At 41.7% G+C, this 25,223-nt stretch overlaps 2 protein-coding genes across 5 annotated transcripts in view; one reads left to right on the top strand and one right to left on the bottom strand.

Annotated features, from left to right (window-relative positions):
- Positions 1 to 21: 21 nt before the first annotated feature.
- Ap3m1 (adaptor related protein complex 3 subunit mu 1) lies at positions 22 to 20,891 on the top strand. 3 transcript variants are annotated; one of them, XM_052733562.1, is made up of 9 exons: positions 22 to 97; positions 7,234 to 7,509; positions 8,124 to 8,295; positions 12,783 to 12,920; positions 13,772 to 13,857; positions 14,701 to 14,834; positions 15,729 to 15,936; positions 17,072 to 17,216; positions 17,645 to 20,891. In XM_052733562.1, the coding sequence occupies exons 1-9, from the start codon at positions 65 to 67 to the stop codon at positions 17,743 to 17,745; spliced, it is 1,293 nt and encodes a 430-aa protein (XP_052589522.1). In that variant the 5' UTR covers positions 22 to 64; the 3' UTR covers positions 17,746 to 20,891. The 3 variants fall into 3 exon arrangements, with proteins under 3 accessions (XP_052589522.1, XP_052589523.1, XP_052589524.1); XM_052733563.1 differs by lacking the exon at positions 22 to 97 and adding an exon at positions 127 to 412; XM_052733564.1 differs by lacking the exon at positions 22 to 97 and adding an exon at positions 660 to 774.
- Positions 20,892 to 21,098: 207 nt separating this feature from the next.
- The window catches only part of Vcl (vinculin), a 102,909-nt gene continuing 98,784 nt past the window's right edge, over positions 21,099 to 25,223 (bottom strand). For both annotated transcript variants that reach the window (XM_052733561.1, XM_052733560.1), the window contains 2 exons: positions 24,750 to 24,854; positions 21,099 to 22,946 (listed from right to left, as the gene is read on the bottom strand). In XM_052733561.1, coding sequence (XP_052589521.1) covers positions 22,800 to 22,946; positions 24,750 to 24,854 — 252 coding nt within the window. In that variant the 3' untranslated portion in view covers positions 21,099 to 22,799. The remainder of the gene's footprint in view (positions 22,947 to 24,749; positions 24,855 to 25,223) is intronic.

Raw genomic sequence — 25,223 nt, 5'->3', positions numbered from 1 at the left:
ACCCCCTCTTAACTCCGCCCCATCCGCGACGCTCGTCCAAAACCATTGGCTCAACGCGCATCTGATGTCCCGGCCCTCCAGGACCTCGATTACTACGGTAAGGGACCCCGATCGGAGTTAGGCTGCGGGGGAGCGCCTGCGCTCAGGGAGTGCCAACCTCCCTGTTCTTCCAGAGCCTGAGTAATGTGGAAGATTCAGATCCTCAACCTCTGGAGACACGGTTCCTCTCACTGAACCCCTCCCCGCCCATTGTATCTTTCTAGTCCTGCGGAGCTCCTTGGCGTCTCGGAGGCTGCTAGTCAGGCAATCTGTTGGGCACTCCGAGCGCGGGGTCCTCGCGGCTGTCTCGGCTGCTTCAGCTTCGGTCCAGAGAGGACCCGGCACCGAATCACTGACTCGCCCAGGTGTCGGGGTGAGTGTGAGGGCGGGGAGTCCGCGGGCTGGAGACCGCTCAGAAGCCGGGGAGTAGACCGCATAGCTCGGGCTCGGAACACTAGCCTGGCCTCCAGGAGCGTCCCTGCTGCTGTGGGCCGGGGCCCGGCCTCCCTCCACGCCCGGCCTTCCGGGCTTTCTAGCCGGCTGGGCCGGAAGGGAGCGGTGCACCTGCCACGCAGGGTTCTCGAACCCTGGACCCCAGGCGCGGGAACAAGGTCTTGTCATCTACCGTGAGGTGGAGTACCGACGACTAGAATTCACCAGCCCCCAGGTTTGGTCTTGGAGGGCAGAGTCCCTGATGAACCTCAGAGAACGTCCTGATTTGAGGGTGGCGTCTGGGTGAGCGAGCCGGGGGTGGGGAAACGGTGAGGAGGGTGTTGCGGCTTCTCAAGAGATAGGTGACAGCTGTAAACTGAGAAGGTGGTCTGAAGTACGGAAACGTAAAGAGTTTTGGGCCGATTGGCTGTCATGGATTTGTTTGATCCTGCAGCTTTTAACTTCACGGTTGAGAAGTTGGGTCTGTAAAATCCGGCGTTGTCACAGGAACAGAAGTGGGTTTTTTTTTCTTTTGTTCGTTTGTTTGTTTTGCGGCATTTGGGGTTTTTAACTTGGAACACATCACACAGAAAAAAAGGAATTCATTGCAGCCAAATATACAAATCCCCTTTCTATTGAAAGAAGAAAATGTCCCTTTTCCTTAGAGAGGACAAGTTCTTTCAACTACCTCCCCAGTGATAATATCTTCTGCTTCTCAGTTTCCTCCTTTAAATTTTTTTTTCGTTTACCTGTTTGTTGTATGTGTGTTTCATGCCACAACATACATGTAGAAGTCAGAGGACAGCTTGTGGGGCTCACTTCTCTCCTTCATGAGGTTCTTGGGAATCAAACTTGAGTCCTTGGGCTTGGCGGCAGACACTCTTTCATGATGAGCTATCTCAATCTCCTTTTTTTTTATACCTACCTGCTATTTCGATCTAAGCACCACACTGCAATGTCTCCTTTCCAACATCCTACAGAGCTACCACTAAAATTATCTTAACCAAGATCGCCAATGTCCACTTGACCTTAAATCATATAGTCTTGGTGTGGATAAAAAAACTACTTCTTGGAGCAGGAGAGATGGTTCACTGGTTAAGAGCATTAGCTGCAGGACCTAAGTTCAATTTCCAGCCCTCACATAGTGGCTACCAGTTGTCTGTAACTCCAGTCCCAGGAGATCCGACCCTCTGACGTTCTTGGGTGCTGCACAGATACACATGCAGACAAAACACCCATACATATAAAATAAGAATTTAAAGGAAAAAAAACTACTTGGTGTGAGGCACCAAAACTTGTACCCTTTTTCATGCATGAGACTACAATATTCTTTTTTTCTAAATTTGTGTGGCAGGGGCTGGGGGATGATGGTAAGGATGCTCAGTAAAGAGCACTTGCTGCTCTTGCAGAAAACCCAAGTTCAGTTCACATCACCCATACTGGATGGCTCACAACAACCTATAACCCCAGAGGATCTGGCCTCTCCAGACACCTGCACTCATATGGCATATACTCACAAAAATGAATACACACACACATAAAAAAAAATTGGGTTGTGAGCTGCCTGGAATGGGTGCTGGGAACCAAACTCTGGTCCTCTGCAAAAGCAGTGAATGCTTTTAATCCCACTCCCCTGTATCTGCAATTTAAGAAGATCCATTGCCCTCTCCTGGCCTTCTAGGGCACTGCACTTACATGCACAAACCCACACTTAAATATACATAATACACATAAATTAATAAAAAAAAATCTTCTAAAAATGATTTGTAGGGAGTGGTATGACTGGACAAGGAGTAAGGGATTAGAGTTTAAAAAGACCCTCATGAGGAAAGGAAAATTGTAAGACATTTTTTGAGATTTATTTTTTATTACTTTTAATTGTGTGCATATGGATGTGTGCACATGAGTGCAGTTAGGATCTGCCTGACATTGGTGGTGCTAGGAATTGAATGTGGATCTTTTTTTTTTTCCAGGATGGGGTTTCTCTATGTAACCCTGGATCTCTGTAGGCCAGGCTGGCCTCTGCCTCCCGAGTGCTGGGATTAAAGGTGTGCACCACCACAGCCAGCCAGAATCGTAGTGTTCTGTACTTGCTCTTAACCAGTTGAGCCATCTCTCCAACCCAAAGGAAAACACAACTTGACCACTTTGTACCATTCTTCTCGAAATACATTACCATACTTTAATTACTGAAAATCTCCCACCACCCTTGCCCCTTCAACTGCATCTTAGTCTCTTTTTAGTTCCACCTCCTTGGCTCATGTGCTACTCAAATACTGTTTCTTATTTCATGTATGTTTCTTACTATGCACATAATTTCTTTGGATATAATTTTTTTATATTTGTAATTCCCATTAACAACCTACCAGTCTCTTTGAAGCACCATACCTATATACAGTGATTGAATAATATACTTATTTGAATCAAATATATTACGAATTGGGTCAAATCATGTATGGCTTGATCTTAGTACATCAGCTTTCATCTTATTTCTACACAGCATACCCAAACTTAAATATAATTTTATTCAAAGCCTGTTCATTTTACTCCATCTTGTTAACCTTCTAGTTCTGGGGACTAGAGTTACAGACAGCAGTACGCTGTGGATCTCAACCTGTGAGTTGCGACCCCTTTGGAATCTAAGACCATTGGAAAACACGGATATTTACATTATGATTCATAACAGTAGCAAAATTACAGTTATGAAGTAGCAATGAAAACAGTTTTATGGTTGGGGGTCAGCACAACATTAGGAACTGTGTTAAAGGATGGCAGTATTAGGAGGGTTGAGAACCACTGGTTTTAAGGGTGCTGGGAGTCAAACTTTGATCCTCTGAAAGGGCAGCCAGTGCTCTGAACTTCCAAGCCATCCAGCCCCACTATCACTCATCTTAACTGGTGTCACTTAATTCAGTGCCTTGTTATTCAATTTCCATAGTGTAATTATTGTAATTTTTCTAGAAATGTAAATCAGATTTGCATGTTTCCTCTCAAAATAAAAAAATAAAATTGGCAGATGACTTTACATTACACTAAGAACAACAAACAAGGTTAGCCTTGCCCATGACCAGTGGCTGTTTACATATCTTTACCTTTTATCCCAGGACTTCTTCCACCTTAAGAGTTGCAAAATTTGTTTTGGATTTCTTTCATGTGTTCTCTTTGTACCTCTAAACCGTGAAGATTCCTGCAGCTCACCATATTGCCCCTTTCGTAGGTTTTTTTGTTTTGTTTTGTTTTTTACTGTATTTGTATTTGCAGCTGAATAATAGAAGTTTAGAAATTTTTTGTTCATCCTCATATCCCAGATGCCTAGTATATAAAATATAGAACAGTTTGTTGAATGGGGGGAAATGGTCAAGATTCTGGCTAAGACTCAGAGGAACTAAATTCTTTTTGGGGCACCATTATTTCGTGTGTGTGTGTGTGTGTGTGTGTGTGTGTGTGTGTGTGTGTGTGTGTGTGTGATTGAGTATTTGTGCAGGTTTGTGCAACTGCAGAGGCCCCCATTTGTGTGGGACCAGAGATTTAAGTTGAGTGTCTTTCTCTGTGTTTCTCCCCCATGTTTTCTGAGACAGGGTCTCACTGAACCTGAAGATCACTGACTGGCTAATGGCTAGCCAGAAAGCCCTGAGGATCTGCCTGTCTCCAACACCCCCAACCCAACCCCCACTCCACTGTTAGGGTTACAGAAGAAACCACCACCTCCTGGTTTTCTATGGGTGCTGGGGATGCAAAGGTTCTCTCACTTACATGGCAGGCACTTTACTGACCTGGCCATCTTCCCATCCCCCATTCTCTCACTTTAGATGTAGGCCATTCTAGGCCATTAAACTTTGTGCAGAAGGAACATCAAGTGCGGTGAACGACTTTTGTTCCTGTTGCTTGAGAGGCTGAGGCAAGGCATTACTTGAGCCAAATTCAGCAACATAAGACCATATCTAAAAAGAAAAACAGAACACACTTTGTGTTTTAGACACTTGACTTCCAAAGATATCTTAACTTTTGTAATTGTATTGCTTGTAAGACCTCAGGATGAATGCACATTTAGTAAAGAGGATTCATGAAGCAGTTAAGCTACAATCAAAACTCTGGTAGGAGTGTTTTGTGATTCAAAATTCACACACACACACACACACACACACACACACACACACACACACACACACACACACATTGGTTATGGTGTTCCCTGTTCAGTTTTCTAAGAAAATTCAATAAAATAAGTAACAAAATAACTACTAAAAGCATAAGTGATAAAGAAATGAGCTGGTGTTTGCTGCCCCGTGTGATGTTGCTTCGTCGTTGTATGCATTGGGCAGTCGGTCATAATACGGATAGAAAGACTGAGTAAGATCTCTCCTCCTGTTAGAGACGGCTAAGATGGGTTTGAAAGCTGAGTGCTGTTGAGTGCTGCTGGAATGTTAGGCTTTCTTCTCAGCACAGAGGATAACCACGGGAAATCCAGTGGTTGGTTTGACAGCACTGTATTTTGAAACCTGAACTGCTGCCAATAAAAACAACTTTGGTGGAAACTTTCCTGGAAAGAATTCTTCACCAGCTTAAGAAAATGGGTGGAAATGTAGCTCTAAAATAAACTACTCAAGAACAGGCAAGTCTCTTAGAGAGTGTTGTGATAATGCACTGCCACTGTGTTCCATAGGACTGCTGGTTTGAAATAACCTGTCACCTCTTTTATTTCTACTCTGATCCGTTAAACTCTCTCAGCATAAAAACTAGAACATGTTTTGGTTTATATATTGAAGCTTCAACTTTTCCTCTTAAATCAAGCCAGAACAGCACATTGACTATACTGTCTAGTAGTATCACAACCAGATGTGAGTATTTAAATTACTTCAAATTAGCTGTGAAAGGTAGCACTTTTTGCAATTTACAAATTCCAAGTTTGCAATTTCCAAGCTAGCTTGCACTACGTGGTGAGACTGTCTCAAAAAATAGTTAACATTTCAGTGCCTTAGTTGTCTTTGCTACATTTTTGTTGTGTTTCTTTTTTGAGACAGGGTCTCATATATCCTGAAGTGACTTGAATCTACTGTTCATGGTCAAGGCTGGCCTTGAACCCCTGATCTCCCTGCCTCCACTTCTCAAGTGCTGGGATTTACCGGTGTGTGCCACTACCCCCAGCTTCATGTTAGCTACATATCTGGTACTCAGTAGTTACACATATTCAATGATTACCCTATTGGACAGCACAAATAAAGGACATTTCCTTAGCTGCTGAAAACCTGACTAGCACTGTGTTCAAATATGTGCCTGGTAATTAGCATATAAGAGGCAAGTTAAGAGCAGGAGCTCAGAATTCAACTGTTAAGTTCAGATCTTATATCTGACACTGTGTGGTCTTAGACAATTGACTTCACTTTTCTGCAGCATTTGTCATAAAATGAAGATAAAGCAGTTACACAGTTTTGGGTTGTCCCCCTATTGCATAGTTGACAAATATTTTTCTGTTGTTTTGTTTCTTTATGTTTTGAAGACATGGTGTCATGTGTCCCATGCAAACATCAAATGTGCTAGTTAACACACATGATAAATAAATACCATGGTCATTTATTCGGCTTTCACATCCTGATCACAGTTGTTAGTGGAGGGAAGTCGGGACAGAGCTGTGGAGGAAAGCTGCTTAGTGGCTTGCTCAGCTTATCTTCCCCAGAACCCTCTGCTTAGGGGTAGCACCACCCATGGTGGCTGGGTCCTCTTTCATCAGTTGTTAGTGGAGAAAATGGCCAACAGATATGCCCTCAGAACAGTCTGCTGGAGCAATTTCTCGGTTGAGATTTCCTCTTCCAGATTTGCCTCAGCGGTGTCAAGCTGGCAGAACCACCTGGCACTTACTGTGCATAGCATTGATAACTGTCCTGTAGTCCACCAAACTTGCATTCATGGAATAAATTATACTTTTTAAAATTTGTTGCTGAATTTAGTTTTCTAGAATTTGAAACTTTTCCATTTGTGTTCTTGGGTGATACTGATCTGCAGCTACTTACATTGCCTTTGTCTGGTTTTTATGTCAGGACAATATGACAAGGATTTTTTTTCATACAATATATTTTGATCATATTCTTTGTCCTCCCCCTTACCTAGATTCCCCCCATATCCCTACCTACCCAACTTCATGTTCTCTCTCTCCAAAAAAAAAGAAAGAAAGAAAGAAAGAAAACAAATAAAATACAATAAGACACAAAAATAACAAAACATAAAGTACACACACAGACACACACACACACAATGGAATCCTTCTTGTGTTGGCCAGCTACGCCTATGCATGGGGTCTGCCCTAGATTGTTCTTGATAAACCCAGCAGTGCTCTATTGGAGAAGAATGATTTTCTCTTTCCTAGCAGGTGTCGGTTGCACATAGCTCCTTGCTTAGGGATGGGACTTGGTGTCTACTTCCCTTTCTGTGCTGTGATTTTTGTCTGGTTGAATTTGTGAGGGTCTTTATGTGGTGTCATAGTTCTGTGAGTTCATATGTGCATCAGCTCTGTTGTGTCTGGAAGATGCTATTTCCTTGGAGTTGTTCACCCCCTTCTGGTTCTTAAGAATTTTTCTGCCTTTTCTTCTCTATAGTCCCCTGAGTCTTGAGAGAGGGGAGTGATAAAGACATCCTATTTAGGGCTGAGTACTCCAAAGTCTCTCACTTGCTCGACATTTTCCACTTGTGAGTCTGTGTTTATTACCATCTACTACAACTGTGCATTTTCAATGTACAATAAATAGAAGCCTCTTTTTCCCTTCACAGAAAATGATCCACAGTCTATTTCTCATCAACTGCTCTGGCGACATATTTCTAGAAAAACACTGGAAGAGCGTGGTGAGCCAGTCTGTCTGTGACTATTTCTTTGAAGCTCAGGAGAAAGCTGCTGATGTTGAAAATGTCCCACCTGTCATTCCAACACCTCACCACTACCTCATTAGTATCTACCGGGAGAAGCTCTTCTTTGTGTCTGTCATACAGACAGAAGTGCCACCTCTCTTTGTCATTGAGTTTCTGCATCGAGTTGCTGACACTTTTCAGGTTTGTATCCATCAAACTGTTGTAACTAAATCACCCAAGATAATTCAAGGAGAGCCATGTGCTCAAGTGTGTTACTTAGGTTTTTGATGTGTTCAGTGTGACTTTTCTTTCTAACTAAACATAATCTCATAAACACTTAGAGTATGCAGTCGCACACATTGCTGCTCTGTTCATTGTTTTTATATGTGTGGCAAACTGTATCATCAGGAGCCAAGAGTGTCCTCCATTAGAATTCTCTGGATCATCCCAAAGATTTATTGATCATGAGCTCTTCTATATTTACATTTTCTATTTTCTCTTGTTTTAGTAAATAAACCAAATAGCTTAAAGCTTTATATGTGTTTGGAGGTGGGTTTATCAGGACTAATGAAGTTTATAGCTCACATTCACTTTCTAGCATGCTATATAATAGGAATCAATTCATTATAAATACAGTTAGAAAATATTGAAATGTTAGGCCTTCCTTAGAGAATTTTTCATGTCTATGTATTTCTAAGGTCTTAAACCATAGGTTAAGCTACGTTAGTTTATTCTTCAGAACAAAAGGGTGTTATAAAGAAAAGCAAGCCTTCCTTCATGCTTTCTGTTGTTCAATATTATGAATATTTTGTTAGGACTACTTTGGTGAGTGTTCAGAGGCTGCAATTAAGGATAATGTGGTCATAGTGTATGAGCTCTTGGAAGAAATGCTAGACAACGGATTCCCACTGGCTACTGAATCTAACATTTTGAAAGAACTGATTAAACCACCAACAATTCTACGTTCCGTCGTCAATTCTATCACAGGTATGAAAGATGAAAACACTGCTAGGGCCTGATCCATTGAAACTTTATGAGTAGCTCAGTTGGTTCATATGACAGACTATTAGGGTAGTCTAATTTGGCCAAAATTACAGTTACCAATACTGTTAAAATGAATGCATTTTTCTTTTTTATTCTCTCTCTCTCTCTCTCTCTCTCTCTCTCTCTCTCTCTCTCTCTCTCTCTGTGTGTGTGTGTGTGTGCGTGTGTGTGTGTGTGTGTACATGTTTATGCACAAATGCATACCTGCATACATGCCATAGCATAGGATGGAGATCAGAGGACAGTTGATGGGAGTTGGTTCTTCCCTTCTACCATGTGATTCTAGGGATTCAGTCAGGTCTTAAGGCATGGCAGCAAATGCCTTTACCCACTGATCCATCTGGCCGGCCCCCCTTTTCTTTTGAGAGATCGAGCAAGAACATTAACAAAAACAGATATATGAGGTCAGGTGTAGCTCATGTGTGTAATCATAGCACTTAGGACACTTAGGAGGCTCACCAGGGAATTGCTAAGTTCAAAGCCAATCTGTGTTACAGAGTGAGAAATATGTTTCTTTTATTAAAAGAGGCTCAGTCTTGGCATGACAAAGGACATTTAGGGTTAGGGTATATCTCAATGGTAGAGCATTTGGCTATTACTGGGATCAATGCCCAATATTTCAAAAAAAGAAAAACTAGTAAAATAAGTAGGAAATTAGTTTGTTTGTAGAACTCATGCATAGTAGGCTTTCTGCTTTTGTTACAAGCTTCCAATTGGGTTTTATTCTGGACCATTCCTAGGAAGTAAGTGTACTCAGATAATCTTTTGAGGTTTTAAGTCTTCTAGAAAGTGTGGGCTTGGGGGCAAAAGCCTTTAACCTCAGCATTCAGGAGATAAAGTCGAGTGATCTTTGTGTGTGTATTCGAGGCCAGCCTGGTCTGTACAGTGAGTCCCAGGTCAGCCAGAGCTACATAATGGGACTGTGTCCAAAAGAAAAAAAGTCTTCTGGAGGAAGATTCTTATGGAATGTTACATGCCACTCCAACTACACTGTCCACATTCAGCATCTCTAGTCATCCTTTACCATCAGGGGAAATTACACTCTGGGAAAATAGTTTAAATATCTAAACATTTTAAAGAGCAATTCCATACTTCCAGGGCATTGTAGTGAGGCACCAGAAAACTCTCATTATCTCAAAATAGAAAAAATAAAATAAAAACAGCACAAGCTCACAAACTTTTATGAGTGTATATGTATACTATATATATATATTATATATATATATTGTATATATTTATAAAGATAAAAATCCTAAAATGGCCAGGCGGTGGTGATGCTGCCTTTAATCCAGCACTCAGGAAGCAGAAGCAGACGGCTCTCTGAGTTTGATCCACAGAGTGATTCCAAGACAGCCAGGGCTGTTACACAGAAAAACCCTGTCTCAAAAGACAAAACAACAAAAAAATTTCTAAAATGTTTACATTGGTTATCTCTAGCTAAGAAAACATCTTGATTTTTGATTTATACATTTTTAGATATGGGTGTGTGTGAATGTGCACAGGTACATTAGGTGTCCTGCTCTATAGGGACATTAGGTATCCTGCTCTGTATACATTTTTAGGTGTGTGTGTGTGTGTGTGTGTCAGAGTGTGCACAGGGACAATTAGGTGACCTGCTCTATATACATTTTTAGATGTGTGTATGCGCGCGTGCGTGCGTGCGTGCATGCGTGTGTGTGTGTGTGTGTGTGTGTGTGTGTGTGTGTGTGTGTGTGAGAGAGGGAGAGGGAGAGGGAGAGAATGAGAATGTATGCACAGGGACAATTAGGTGTCCTGCTCTATATACATTTTTAGATGTGTGTTTAAGTGTGCACAGGGACATTAGTGTCCTGCTCTATCACTCACTTGATTCCTTCTTTTTTCTTTTTTTTTTTTTTTTTTTTTTTTTTTTTTTGGTTTTTCGAGGATTCCTTCTTTTGAGACAGGGTTTCTCACTGAACCTGAAACTAGGCTGGTGGCCAACAAGCCCCAGCCATCCTGTCTCAACCCCCACAGTGCTGGGGATGCAGGGGTGTTTACAGCCACACCCCTCTTTTCATGTGGGGCTGCGATCTGGACTCAGGCCCCCATTTTTGCATAGCAAGCACTTTTACCATTGATCTATCTCTCCAACCTACTTCATAGTTTTTAACTTTCAAAAAAATGTATTTAATAGGAAAAATTACTAATGTATAATGTAAAACTATAGCATGGGTTGATAAAGTTTAAGAGAATGGTTCAGGCTGGATGTGATAGTGCATACCTGTAATCCCAGCTACTAGGGCAGCTAAAGGAGAACAGTTGTGAGTCCATGGCTAGCCTAGAGTACAGAGTGAGAAAATATAATACATCTGGGCTGTAGTTCTATTATATTCTTATTATACTAAGGCCCTGACTCTGTTCCTGGTACCACACATATACACACATACCAAAGAATGGTTCAATGGATGAAGTCATCTTTCTTGAACTACCAGGTGGCCCTAACACAGGGCCCTGCAGAATCAATAGATTGTAGAATAAGACAGAAATGAGAGCATTTATGAGGGAAGTGCACATAAAATGGAAGACTGGGTTGTATTCGCCCCTCTTGCAGAAGAGCTTTATGTAATTGAACACTGAAGGGACACTAGGTGAGACTGGGCTCAGTGTGATGTGGGAAGCTGAAATGGGAGAATACTTGTTCCCAGGACTAAGCAGAACGTTTAGCTTTTATCAGAAGCAAGTAGGAAACATAAAGGTTTCTGAATAGGAAATTAATATGATTAAAGCAGTGTTTTTCTAATATCTTGGAAAGTAACAGGCTGGAGACAGGAACACCAGCAATATATAGACTATACAATGAGTGTCAGCCTTGTTAGCCAAGCTTAGTGACACATGCCTGTAATCCCAGCTCCCAGGAGGCTGATGTGGGAGGATCCCTAGTTCTGAGCCATCCTGGGCTACATACATTCCTTGTTTTTACTGTGTTGCTGTGTAGCCAAAGATGACCTTGAACTTCTAGTCCTCCTGCCTCCACCATCTAACAAGTGCTGAGGTCAAAGTGTGTGCTCTACCATTCAGTGCTAGAGATTGAACACAGGGCTTTATGCATACTAGGCAAGCACTCTGCCTGTTATGTCCCCAACCCTGAAACCATATTTTATATTTGCTTAAGTTTGGGGTGGTTTTGCGTATATTTTGTTTTGGTTTTGGCGACAGGGTTCTACTATGCAGCTCAGGCTGGCTTTAAACTAGCAGTCTTCCTGCCTTAGCCTCCTGAGTGCTGGGATTATAGGAATGTGCTACCTCACTTGCAACCTGTTTTAATTTTTTATTTGTTTTTATCAAGACAGTTTTGTTTTATCAATCAAGTCTTGCTGTGTAGCCAACTGGTCCAGAACTCACTATGTAGACCAGGCTGGCCTCAGACTTGCTGCCATCCTCCTACCTCTGCCTCTCAAGTGCTGGGATTGTGTGTGTGTGTGTGTGTGTGTGTGTGTGTGTGTGTGTGTGTGTGTGTGTGTGTGAGAGAGAGAGAGAGAGAGAGAGAGAGAGAGAGAGAGAGAGAGAGAGAGAGAGAAGGAAAGAAGGAAGGAAACAGACAGAATTAACAAAATAGAAAAAAAAGTTGTAATGCTACTTATGGGGAAAATATTTAAAGAAATATTGCCTAAATGTTAATGGTAGCTGACGTTAGTAGAAAACAGATTTTTTTTTTAATGTTTTATAAACTTACTACCTTTTACTGCTGTTCAGCATGGGTTACTTTTGAATTAAAAATGTAAACTAACCAAAATGTTGAGTAAGTCACAGTAGAAGGGTTTCTGTTTTGATAACCATACATACGCAGTTTGCCAGGAAGCTAGCCAGATATGAATATTAGTCATAATTCAGCCAAAATGATATTCTGACCTTAAGAAAGGTGTTAGTTTTGTTTTGTTTTTGCTATACTGGGGACAAAGCATAGAGCCATGCGCATGCTAGGCAAATGCTGTACATTCCCAATGGTTGCTGATGTTGAAATGGGAATAAGCAATGGTCTTCATCTCGGTACTCCAGAGGCCAGATTGGCAGTATCTTATGTAGACTTCCCCTGAATACCAAAGGCACAGGTTCGGACTGTGTGTTCTACGGAGACCTCTTCCCACTAGGTTCTTCAGCAGCCACGCCCCTTTTTCATTGCTGGCCGCAGAACAAGATTCTGTTGTTGAGCCATTGGGATTAGCTTGGGTTACTACAGGAAGCAAAGGGGAAGTGAATGCATTTATCTTGGTCTAACAGGTAGACGGGAGCACGTGGCCTGTCTCTGTCCTCATGCATGGACTATGTCTCCAGCAGTTCTAGAGCCTATCCTCAACTGCAGTGAAGGGAGATCCAAACGGAAGGCAGAAGCTGAAGCATCCATTTTCCTTTCTAATAGCTTTTCTGATAACATTACACACATCCACTTTGCTTTCTTTTCTCATTTCTAGGCAGTAGTAATGTTGGGGACACACTCCCCACTGGGCAGCTATCCAACATCCCATGGCGTCGAGCAGGAGTGAAGTACACAAACAATGAGGCCTATTTTGATGTAGTTGAAGAAATAGATGCAATTATAGATAAATCAGGTAATTGTGTTCATGTGGTCTTCTGGGGAAAAAACAATTCATTTGACACTGGTATTTGAATTGAAAACTGAAATCCCCTGGCAGGGTGGTTTACAGCAGAAAGTCATTCCTTTTTCTAATGATTTATAAATCCTTTTATTCTGCCCAAAGGTTACATATAATTATTGTAACCACTGATTGAGATAGTACCAGGTGTTTGTAAGCTTGCAGCTTACTCATCTGACAGGTATTACGTAACTGTGTACTCATGTTCTTCCCTATACTGTGTACAGTGCTTCAGCTAACGGCTCCCTCTGGTTGCTTTTAACAGAACAGACAGTGGTGGTAAATACTAGACTCATAAAACTTCTCATCCTAGCCTCACACTTGTACATGAAGCAACTGAGACTGGGAGGACAACATGGCCTGTTCAACATGATGCTAGTTGATATTTGAGGGTGACTTCCTGTGAATAACAGTTATTACCTTGTCTTCTTTCCATTATAGCCTTCAGGCATACAGAACAATAAATCATGACTCCTGTTCCTTAAAAGGTAGCCTATAGCTTAGTCCATTTCATGAGAATCCTTCATTTTTAAATTCTGTTAAAATAATCAATTTTAAATAAGTACAAGATTGACTCTCTAAAGATTTGATCTTCCTTACTTAGAATTATATTCTAGCCAGTTAGATGTAGCCAGTGAGAAATGCTGTAATAACTAGTGTAATAGATCTCTGTCCACTAACCTGTTAGAGGTGCAAAGCTTTGTAGTTCTGACACCCAGAGTGTGTTTCCATTACTCCAGATACAGTGAGAGCTCTAGAGAAGACCGATTCCATTAAGGTTATTGTCTTTTTATTTCTTTCTCTAGGATCTACAGTCTTTGCAGAAATTCAGGGCGTCATTGATGCTTGCATTAAGCTCTCTGGAATGCCTGATCTCTCTCTCTCTTTCATGGTAAGTTTTGATCTGCTCTGTAGTCCCTTACATGCCTAATACATTTGAAGTGCTGAATGATATGATAATTACTGAGATAAGATTGTATCTGAAATTTTATTTATTTTGTATTTATGTGTATTTGAGTTGGCATGTATTTATCAGGGCACACATGTGGAGATCAGAGGACACCTTCCAGGAATTGATTCTCTCTTTCCACCATGTGGATCCTAGGGATCAAACTCAGGTCCTCAGGCTTAGCAGCAAGCACCTCTACTCATTAAGCCCTGGAGTTTGTATATTAGGTTACAAAAGGCTGTTTCAGAAATATTCCTAGCACAACTTTCCAGCCAGGAGCTGACACGTTGAATATGGCCTTTATGGAAAGATCGAAGGGAGCTTTTTACCTAGAGTGTGTTACAAGTGGCTCGGAATTTGCTGTCTAGCTTTTGTATCTCCATCGTCACTTTTACCAGATACCTGCTCTGCTTGTGTAAAGGGGCATTAATATTTTGCATCATTTAGATTCAGCATGACACACTGCTAAAACAGCTAGGAGAAACGTGTTCTTGTTCTGTCTGTTACCAGTTGTTCTTGACTGTCTTCAACCTCAGTTTTTATCCGTGGAATGTAGATAATGCTACTTGCTTTCTCCCCATAGTTTGTAAACTTCAAGTAAAGTAGTGTATATAAAATATTTGCAAACGTTAGAAGTTTATGAAACTATAAGTTAATTTTATGTGCTCATAATAAATTTTTACACTGCTTTTACGATTTAGGGAGCATATTAATTTATCATAATATGTAAATATTGTTGTCATACTCTTTATACTCTGTGCATATGGCTTTTTCTTTTCCTGACAGAACCCAAGGCTTCTAGATGATGTCAGCTTCCACCCGTGCATCCGGTTCAAACGTTGGGAATCTGAAAGAGTTTTGTCATTTATTCCTCCAGATGGGAATTTCCGACTCATATCATACCGAGTCAGCTCACAAAAGTAAAGTGACGCATCAGCAAGGATTTGCCGACACAGACAAAGGATTGGAATAGAACTCCCTGCTCTTGTTTCATTTTTACAGTTTAGTTCTTGAGTTTACCATGGCTTACTTAGCCATGGCTCACCTGGAAACCTAGTGAGAACTGGTGATAATGTATACCTAAGACAGACAGTGTTTCTGAACCTCAACATGTAGAGTAGTGAGGGAGAGTAGGTTAAAATCTGTAACTAAAAGCAAGCCTTTGGATTATGCATGACTTGGGAAAACCATGAACTTGGTGCCTTAATCCTACTATGATCTGTAAACTAACAACATAGCCATACCCTAAGATATTCCCTCAGCTACCTGCTTCAAATCTCTGTGCTCCATGTTGAGTTTGGGGAAGTATGGGGTCGTTATTTTTAAGATGGGGCCTCATTTGTAACCCAGGCTGGCCTCAAATTCTGGGTCCTCCTGCCTCAGCCTCCTGAGTGCTGGGATTATATGTGACCACACTCAACTTCCATTGAGTTTTAAACAGTTGAACATTGTCACTTATAGCTAACTTGTCCCTTTAAAATATCAGAAAGCATTTGGGTAACAAAACTGAAACTTTTTCTGAGAAATCATTTCTCCCTCCTCTCTCTCTTCTCTCTCTCCTCTTCTCCCTCCCTCCACCCCAGTTGTTTACACTGTATTTAAACCAGATTTCTGTTTGGGCTTATGTGTCTGTTATCAGCCCATACAGAGCATTGCTGCCCTTAACAACCCCAGTGCCGAGGCTGCATCTACCAGGGCCTATGACCCTGTGGCACGGTTACAAACAGCATGAAGCACATACTCCATCTGCAGCTGTCCCGTACCTTTCATTGTGTACATTCGTACTTTTATATCTTTTTCTCTATCTTTTTTAGTCTAGTGGCAATACCAGTGTATGTGAAACACAGTATCAGCTTTAAGGAAAACAGTTCTTGTGGCAGATTTGATATAACAATTGGACCGAAACAGAATATGGGAAAAACTATTGAAGGAATCACAGTGACTGTGCACATGCCAAAAGTTGTGCTGAATATGAACCTGACACCAACACAAGGCAGCTATACGTTTGATCCAGTAACCAAGGTACAGCCGCTTCAGATCAAGAGTGAGCAAGTGTTCTGCAATCTGTTCTGGGGCTGGGGCTGGAGGACGCAGTAGTTAGGAAAGCAGTGGCCTGGCCTTGCTTACACAGGCCTTGAGCGAAGGGTTTTCAGAGGACTATGGAAGATGGTTTTCTTTCAGCTGCTCTGCTTCCTTAGGTAGGAAAATAATTCAACAGAATAATTGAGTGCTTCATAAATGAGGTGTGTCTTGTTTGAGATGGGAGTCTTACTATGTAGCACAGGCTGGCCTGTAACTCAGAGCCACCTGCCTCTGAGTTCTAAATTAAAAGCATGTGCCACCACACCTAGATGAGAAGGTGTAATTTTGAATAACTTCATAGAGCATTTTTTGGGTGGTTGTTTTTTGGTTTTTGTTTTGTTTTGTCTTGGTTTTTTTTTTTTGTTTGTTTGTTTGTTTTTTGGTTGTTTTTGTTTTTGTTTTTTTTTTGTTTTTTTTGTTTTTTTTGAGACAGGGTCTCTCATTGTAGTCCTGGCTGACCTGGAATTCGCTATGTAAATCATGCTGGCCTGGAACTCAGAGAGATCTGCCTGCCTCTGCCTCCTTAGTGCTGGGATTAAAGGTGTGTACCACCGCACATAGAGCATTAAAAGATCTTCTAACCTTGGGGCTGGGAAGATGGCTCAGTGGCTAAGAACATGCACTACTGTTACAATTCAAATATGGTTCCCAGCAACCACATTGGAGGCACACAACTGCCTGTAACCTCCGCTCCAGGAGATCCCACACCCTCTTCTAGCCTCCATGGACTCTGTATTCACATACACAACTCCACATAGACACACATGTACATATAAATAAAATTTAAAAAGAACAGCTAACATCTTAAGAATTCCAGAACCTTCCCAGGGACTGTGTAAGTCTAAGCAGGGGAGTTCCACACCTTGGTTCTCCACCCCAGGTGCAGCCGAACTTTCCTCTGCTACTCAATTCCCACACAGGTGATTTATGGTAGTAGCATAAGTCAGATGTCTATTCCAGGCTTCTCCTGTTTTCCAAGACACTGCTTCATTTTGTGTGGGAGCTTATAGTCTCTGTTAACCTCTGAGCATGTCTTTAACACATGGTTCAGATTTTTTTCTCTTGTCTTTTGAAGGTACTAGCATGGGATGTGGGGAAAATTACTCCACAAAAGCTCCCGAGTCTTAAAGGACTAGTGAATTTACAGTCAGGAGCACCCAAGCCAGAAGAGAATCCAAGCCTCAACATACAGTTCAAGATTCAGCAGCTTGCTATTTCAGGTAAAGATAAGTTTGCTGTGTGTCTAGGGGAAATCGGAATTAGGAGTTTGGAAGAGTTCTGACAGTTCCACCCTAGAAAGAGTCGCAGCTCCAAATTGCCTACCGTGGTGCTGGCCTCCAGACACCAAGAATTTGGGAGAACAGCTTATTTCACAGTCTTCCATCACACATGCCCCACTCCACCTTCATTTAAGCACCAGAGAAGCAGCCATTTGTGTTCATAGGAAGTAGAATTAGCTAGCTTCACGAGCATTTTTTTCTGGCCATAGAGACATCAGCTATACTCTCCAGAGTATGGTGATAGAAAAAGGACATTGTTTCCAAAATGACACTGTGCGGTGTCACATCTAGAGTGCAGTGTTCATTGCTAAAGAAGTCTTGCATTATTACTGGGATAGTAATGATTTGTTTCATTTTTTTTGACACAGGTTTAAAGGTGAACCGCTTGGACATGTATGGGGAGAAATACAAGCCATTTAAAGGAGTCAAATATGTCACAAAAGCTGGGAAGTTTCAAGTGAGGACATGAGAAGAGGCCAGAATTCCTCAAGATGTTTGTTTTTCAAGTGTCATTACAGTTTATTACTATTAGGTACCAAGTGGGTGGGAATACATATAAAGCATTTGTGTCAGGCTGCACTGCTAACAAAGTTGCTTAGTATCAATGTAGGGTTCTTAAGGAGCTTTAAGCTAAGGAAAGTTTTCAAAAGACTTAGCTTATTTTCTATCTTTTCACTTGGGAAAAGATTTAGATTTCTTCCAAGGGGGCTACCAGCTGAATGCTGCACATTGTACAGTAAAGGCAGAAGGCTACATCGAGCGGTAGCCTCTCTCCAAAAGCCAGTGAACTGGTCTCATCCACCAGCAGGAACTGTCTCAGCCGGGATGTGTCATGTGCAGCCAAGTGTCACACCTTCTGATCTTAGCCATCTCAAATCAGTGTCTGTCCCACAAGAGGAGATTTCCCCACCCCAAGAAGTTTACAGAAAACTGCCTCTTCAAGTGTTTGCCTTACTCAGCTCTTCACTTGTGCCATTAAGCAAGCACTGTAGCAAAGCCACTTCCACATGGCCTGGCAGGGAGCACTGCTGCTCCGTGCTCCATTCTCACTGACTTGGTATTATATTTTTTATAAATAAGATTTTTATGTAAAGCTCAGATTTTGATTTACAAAGACCTTGCTGCAGTAGATATACCATCAGCCATCAGTTCAGCTGCTAGATAGCACAGTCAAAATCATTTGCATCAAAGGGGCAAATACTTTATTAAGAGAATAAAAGGGAACACTACTTCTGCTTTTAGGAAGTTAATGCAGGCACAAGTATTTGTGCTTTTAAATTAAAGTAGTAAAAGAAAATTAAGCAAAACCTTTGCCATTCTCATGTTTTATTAAAGCTTTATGTAATGTCACTCTAACCTAGTTAGCCTGAAAACCTCCTGCACTAGTCGAGCAAGAGGAGGAAAATACATCTGCTTCACTGCTGTTCTTTTCTCCTTTCACTGTTTGATCTTTCTGTGCTTATGTGGTTGGAGTTCCCTGTGCCCTGTATCTGGAGGTGCTCTTCTTCATAGTATGTGTATCCAAGGCCATTGTGATAGGCACCTTCCCAAACCTCCCACCTTGTCAGAGTGCGACTGCAGCACGCCAGTGTCTTTGCTGTACTGTGTACGCAGAAGAACGTTATACTGAAGGACAGACAGCGTCCTCAGTGATGATTTCTACCAATTGAGCGTTAGCTTGGAAAGTCGGCCTATGACTCATTCCATTCTGCACCATTCACTTGGAAATCCTTACACAGTGACTTTGCCTCATTAGATACAAAGAAAATGGAGGAAGGCTGAAAGTTAAGATATAAGTGCTTGCTCTCCCTGTTTCATAGTCTTGTGACCCATGACATTTCCCCTTGCTTCTCTTTAAACTGTTAGTTTTCTTGTCCTGTGGCCCATTATTTTCTTTCATCTGTCCCTTACCATGCTATTTATGACTTATGCTCACTCCTTGTTAGAGTGCTCATAATGCAGGAGCACTGTTACTGTTGCCCTCATCTACGAAGAAAGGCCAGTTTTGCAATTTCAAATAGAAATTTCTTGAGTAACCAATCTTAGATTGGCAGCTTTAAGTCAAAATGCAAAATATCTATTCCCTTTGACTAAGATTGGTTATCTAGCTCTAGTTCTAATATCTTGTCTTTTACCTCAAAAACAATCATAACAGTTGAATTTCTTCACAATCCTTTGTCTCACCATCCATACCTAGACTGTCCAACATTCCTCCTGTGCAGTCTTGTCTGTCAAAGTGGAACATATACCAAGAGTCCCTCATCTCTAATAATTTCTGCTAAAACAGCCAAGCAGACTATGTTCCTTATTGTATTTATTAATTTGATAGAGCCCAGTAAGTCCTGTCCCTAGCTCTGGCTATCATGTCAATAAAAATATGAAAGCAACAAACTGATTTTTTTTTTAAAGTTTGATTGTTGATGGAACATTCTCTCATGCAGACTGTTTTAGAGCTGGCTGCACCAGATTGGCATCTTGTGTTATAGTTGCTTGAAGAACATACAAGAGGCCCTTTCCTAAGCAGAGCACATTCATAGCCATTCATTTTTTTAATGTGTCCCCTTTCTGGTCACAGACTAATGGTAAAAGTGATCAAAGCTATCTTCATCACCACTTCCCATATAGATCCAAGATTTTAAAACATGGAGTTCTGGTTAATCCAGCATATTCCCCTTTTCTTTGTTCTTAAGGAACCATAATCTAAGAGCAAATAAAATAGATACTTATTTTCTGCAAGAGGTAGCGCCACCCCCCTTTCCCCACTACACACACACACACACACACACACACACACACACACAATTCAGCTGGTGGGTTCATTCCTTAAATGGTGCTACAGAGGAAACCTGGGAATATGCTGGTTTTGTTGTCCTTAGAAGCAACTGATTAGAAAAAACAACTACAGTGTTAGCTACGCTACTTCCGCAGCCTTGGACACGAGCTGCAATCCACTTCTACAGTTGGGAACTTCTTAGTCAACGCAATGATTTAAATTTTATCCTACAGTATTATTTAACCTCCCCCATTCCCAGTTCTAGAAAATTAGGCAAAAACATGTTTTTGTTTTAATCAGTGTTTCCTCAAGCAAAGATAGTTTTGCCTCACAGCCCTAGTGGATCTTGACAAAACTGTTCTATACTGGGGTTTGGAACACACGAAAGTGCCCCTCACATTTCACAACTTCAGCTTTTTTAAGGGACAGTTGTGGTCTCCAGTAACAGCTAAAAATCTAAAATGAGAGTTACATCAATCCGGGGTAAACCCACATCTGGCTGCTTTGCCCACTGGTAACTTGTGATTTCTGCTCCTTCTAATGTTTAGTTGCCAAGATTGTCCTTTATCACATAGACCTTCTTACGTAAATACACTATTAATTTCCATTCCTTTATGGATTGAATAAAATTTTTAGTTTTTTTATTAATAAAATCCAGATCCAGAATCTTAGTTTCATTGGCTATTCTTCAAAAATAAAATGAGTCTGACCTAAAGTTGTTAGTAAAATAGCATGTCCATCATTCAGAACGTTATTCATATAAATGTATTTTATTGTTTTAAACAGAACAAAAGAAGAGGCAGAAAATATCTGTATATAATAAATCCTAGCTTATAAATGTAGTTTTGTTAGTGGTGGCATCTCTAACTCATTTGGGGACTGTTTCCTCTTGTCTCCAATGTAAGCACTGACACTGGAGAGAAGCAGCACACCTGGCGGGTGTGCGAACGTCCCCAGCACGGGAGGAACTTGGAGAGAGAGCAGACGTGACTCTTCATAGTTCCTCTAGGTGATCTTTAAAACAAAAGGTGATCTTTGGCATAGAGTCATACTTTAAAGGCATTGATATGCATTTATATCAGGTAAGCAACTATAAAGATATGCTGAGAGCTTTGAAAATGATCAGCTGAAAGGAAATAGAGGAAGCCTGAGTATACAGGATCAACTGAAGGTGTACACATTCAGTGTTGGGACTGAACACATAGATATGGGAAGAACATCCAGGAAAGGGTCTCACTCCTGTATTCTTCTGGGTCTTGACTTCTGAAATAAGTATTCATGTCCTGGGAAATGCTTGTGGGGTAAATACAGAAAAGGGGAAGTCGCTTTCTCTGACTTTGTCAGATAGGAAACATACCTTTCTGATAATTAGATATCCCACTCATTACTCTTGAATATTTGGGAGAGGATGAAAAAGACTTGGTTGTAGTTGGTTAAAAGCAACTAGGAATTATAATAATTTCTATTGTTTTATCCCTAGCAGCACCAGCATCGTAATCTGCAAATGCTAGTCTCCCTGACACAAGAAGTATCTTTCAGACAGGACTGCCTTTCCATCAAGTCTCTTAAGGAGCAAGCCCTAATTTTTAGGACTTAATTTTGAATGGACCTTCCAAAGTTACAAGGAAAACAAATGTGGTTGGTAGGTGCTAATAGTCTGATGCAGGCAGATTGCTTGAACCCAGAAGTTCAAGACTAGCCTGACAGTATAAAGAGACTCAGTCTCAAAAATTTAAAAAAAAAAAGTGGGCTGGGGGACTACAGACAAACACATACCTATGTATCTTTAAAGTCTTGTTTAAGAAGCATTATAGAAGACTGCCAAAGCCTGGATGATTTGGTTAAAAATAAATGCAGCATTTCAGCTCAGAAATAAAAAAAAAAGGGGGGGGGGGGGGGGGACTAAGAATGAATGCTAAGGCCTCAGCAGGGACCTCTACTGGCAGTGACAAAGCATAGAAAACCTGGGAGTGGCCCCACTAAGAGGATGGGCAGGATCACACCCCAGCTACTCTGACCCTCTAGTGGCAGAGAGCACCAGTGTGTTTGCTGGATGGTTACCTTGGCAACCAAGCAAGGCAGGATGTGAGGCAGGAAGTTTCCCTAGCACAGATATTACTCAGGGGCATGGTAAAGACAGAAAGTGATTTCCTCCCGACAATGAAAGTTGGTTTTACATTGTGAGGAACTAGGATTACATGAGGGGAAAGCAGGAAATGAATCCAGGCCACGTAAGCTGGCCCTCCCCAGAAATCACCTTATCCTGCAGCAATGATAAACAGCCCAGGGAAGGTAGGCAGGGTCAGCAGCAACATGGAAACCCCAAAATAACTTTTGGAAGCACAGTTATTAACTGACTTGCCTCAGCTCTACGTCTTGGCCTGAAGAGGAAAAGGGGAGTCAGTGAACCGTAAACAGAGAGGGAAATGCTCCCTGGGGCAGAGCAGGGCTTCCAGCTAGTGTTCACTCTTATTCTGAGCTTATGTAAAATCCATGGGCTAGAGACCCAGTCCACTTACTGGGTGACTGTGCACAGGAGTAACTGAGAGTACAGGGTTCATACAGAGACACAGTTCAAAGTGTCCATGACAAGAGTGTAAATGTTTTCTATGTGAAGAAGCCCCCATTCCTTTCTGGTGTGTGAGACCAGGAATTGATTTCTACTCCCGGCAACTCTGAATGGCTTCTGGAACTCATCATTCTCTTCTCTCTAGCAGAGGCTTATGTTCCAGCCAGGTTCGGCTAGGCACCTACTGGTACCAGGGAGTCTTTCTGACCCAGCGCAGAGTAAATCCAGCATCTGTTCGAATTTTGATTGAAGCTGCTTCTGCTTCTCGCACCGTCTCCTTCACAGACTGCATGAGGTTCTGGGCATTATGAACCAGCATCTCTGTGGCCTGCAATAAAAGCACCCTATTACTGTAGTCCCTAATGCAGTGCTGCCTTCAAGAAACCGTGAAGCCAGGTGTTGACTGCAGTTAGCCCCACCTGCACTGGTGTCCAACCCTTGTTGCATCACTGGTGGTTTAACTGTATAAACAAAACAGAACACACCACCGACTGTACATTGCATCCTTGTATGGATGACATCATGTACTCGATCTTGGTTTTCAAAGGTGGTGATCTTTTGGGATTCCTGCTATTTCCTCTACCTGCAACACTTTTCTTCCAAGTAACCCAGGGCTCTCCCTCCACTGTCCTTCAGATCTTTGCTAAGCAGTCACGTTAGGGGAACCCTTCCTTTTTGTTTATGTTAAGTCACACACCACCTAAACTAGCATTCTTCACTTCAGATGATTCTTTTTCTTCATAAAATCGATCATCACTAATTGGTATGCTATATATTCTACCTACATTGTTTTGGGGATAGGTTTTGTTTTACTCATTGGCATTTGTTTTTGGTTTTTTGAGGGGAGGGGGTTGATTTATCTATCTGTACTAAATTTTAAGTTCCATAGGGCAGAGATTTTTGTTACTTTTATTCACTGCTCTCCACTATTAAGGACAAGAGGCATTTAATAAACAACAAATGAAAATAATCAAACCAACTGGGTGGTAGTGGCACACGCCTTTAATCCCAGCACTCAGAAGGCAGAGGCAGGCGGATCTGTGTGAGTTCGAGGCCAGCCTGGGCTACAGAGTGAGTTCCAGGAAAGGCACAAAGCTACACAGAGAAACCCTGTCTCAAAAAAAACAAAACAAAATAATAAGAATAAGAATAATAAAACCAAGCAACCAACTACCTCATAAGTGTATGTACATTAATTTTCCAAACACAAACTCAGGACAGGAATCTAGCAAGAAGTCTACTCACAGCCAGACAACTCAATGATTCTCTAGGGTAGTAATACTATCTTTAAGTCATAGGTCTTTTGAGGACTTAATGAAGGCTGTAGAGTTTCCCCAGAAAAATGTGTCACATGAGTGAATGTGTGCATAAACTTCAGAGGGCTCTGAGGAAAGTATCTGTCGTCTAGATTCTTAACATCTTGTTGTTATGAAGGCTCATGGGCCCAGAAAGGCTTGGAGCCTTGCCAGCAAAACTCACAACTGTCAGGTCCTACTCAATACTCCTCATTTGTATCTTGTGTTTGTTCCGTTCAGCCACACTCTTTCTACCTGTTTTCACTTAATGGAACACACAGAGGCTCACCATGCATTGTTAATTAACTTGACGTGTGTTAGCATGATCGCAGTCTGACCCTTCCTTTCCCAGCCTCACCTGTCTCTAGGCAGAAGACATCCCACTAAGGAAAGTAACCCAGTACCAAACTCCACTTGCAAGACCTGGAAGTTGGGGATGTTCATAAAGCTCCCATAGTAGGGGAGGTGAGAGCTGTTGAAGTAAAATAACTTGGTGTAAACAGCTGTGGTAACAGGAAGAGTGTCCTCCATGTTCCTCAATGGTGCCCCAGCCTCTGTAGAAGTCAGAAGCAGTTGGGCTCCCAAATACTTGTGAGTTCCCTAACGGGGAAAGATTGTCTCTCTCATTTTAACTTTTAAAATAATGATGGGTCCTCTGTACACAAGTAACCAAGATGTGCTCTACCATAAGAAAATGGGGAGTGTGGCTCAGAGTAGGGCCACCAGAGGCAAGATAAAGAGTTGCTGCATTCTTAATTCAGAGGTAAGTTTGTCCTAAAGCTAAAATTAAACAGCAAAGAAGCTAGAGAAACAGAACCCAGAGCAGCAGCACATACCTGCTCGGATTCCTCATCACTGATGTTGGTCCGGCCCAGCATGGTAGCCTTCACTGTGGACAGGATTTTGAGCTGGGTGCTTATAGTTGGGATTCGCTCACATACCTACAGAGAAAGTTTCATTTGGTATTTCTTGGTTGTTTGCCCCAAGTTCCTTGCAGGCAAATATACCCAGCTCCATTCCCAGTCGCTGGCATGCATAAGTACTCAATAAATGAGCAGCACACATATACTTGTTTTTATCCCTAGGGTCAGTCCTGACCCAACTGGTTCATAAATGGAGGCATTCAAATTCTACTGGGTTAGAAAATAAACTTCTGGTCTATTTTCTCCAAGTATCCACACACTGCCTTGCTGCTGTTACCTGCCTTTCTTGAGTGCCTCTTCCTCCCAATTCTCCCAATTTCTTCTCTGCCTTTTCCCTCACAGTCACGCTTCCCACCCAGGTGCTCTCTCTTCTCTTCCTCTCTCCTC

This window comes from Peromyscus californicus, unplaced genomic scaffold (genome assembly GCF_007827085.1).
Source record: "Peromyscus californicus insignis strain IS unplaced genomic scaffold, ASM782708v3 Scaffold_12__1_contigs__length_115047231, whole genome shotgun sequence".
Lineage (NCBI taxonomy): Eukaryota > Metazoa > Chordata > Mammalia > Rodentia > Cricetidae > Peromyscus > Peromyscus californicus.
This window is presented reverse-complemented; position numbering and strand designations above follow the sequence as displayed.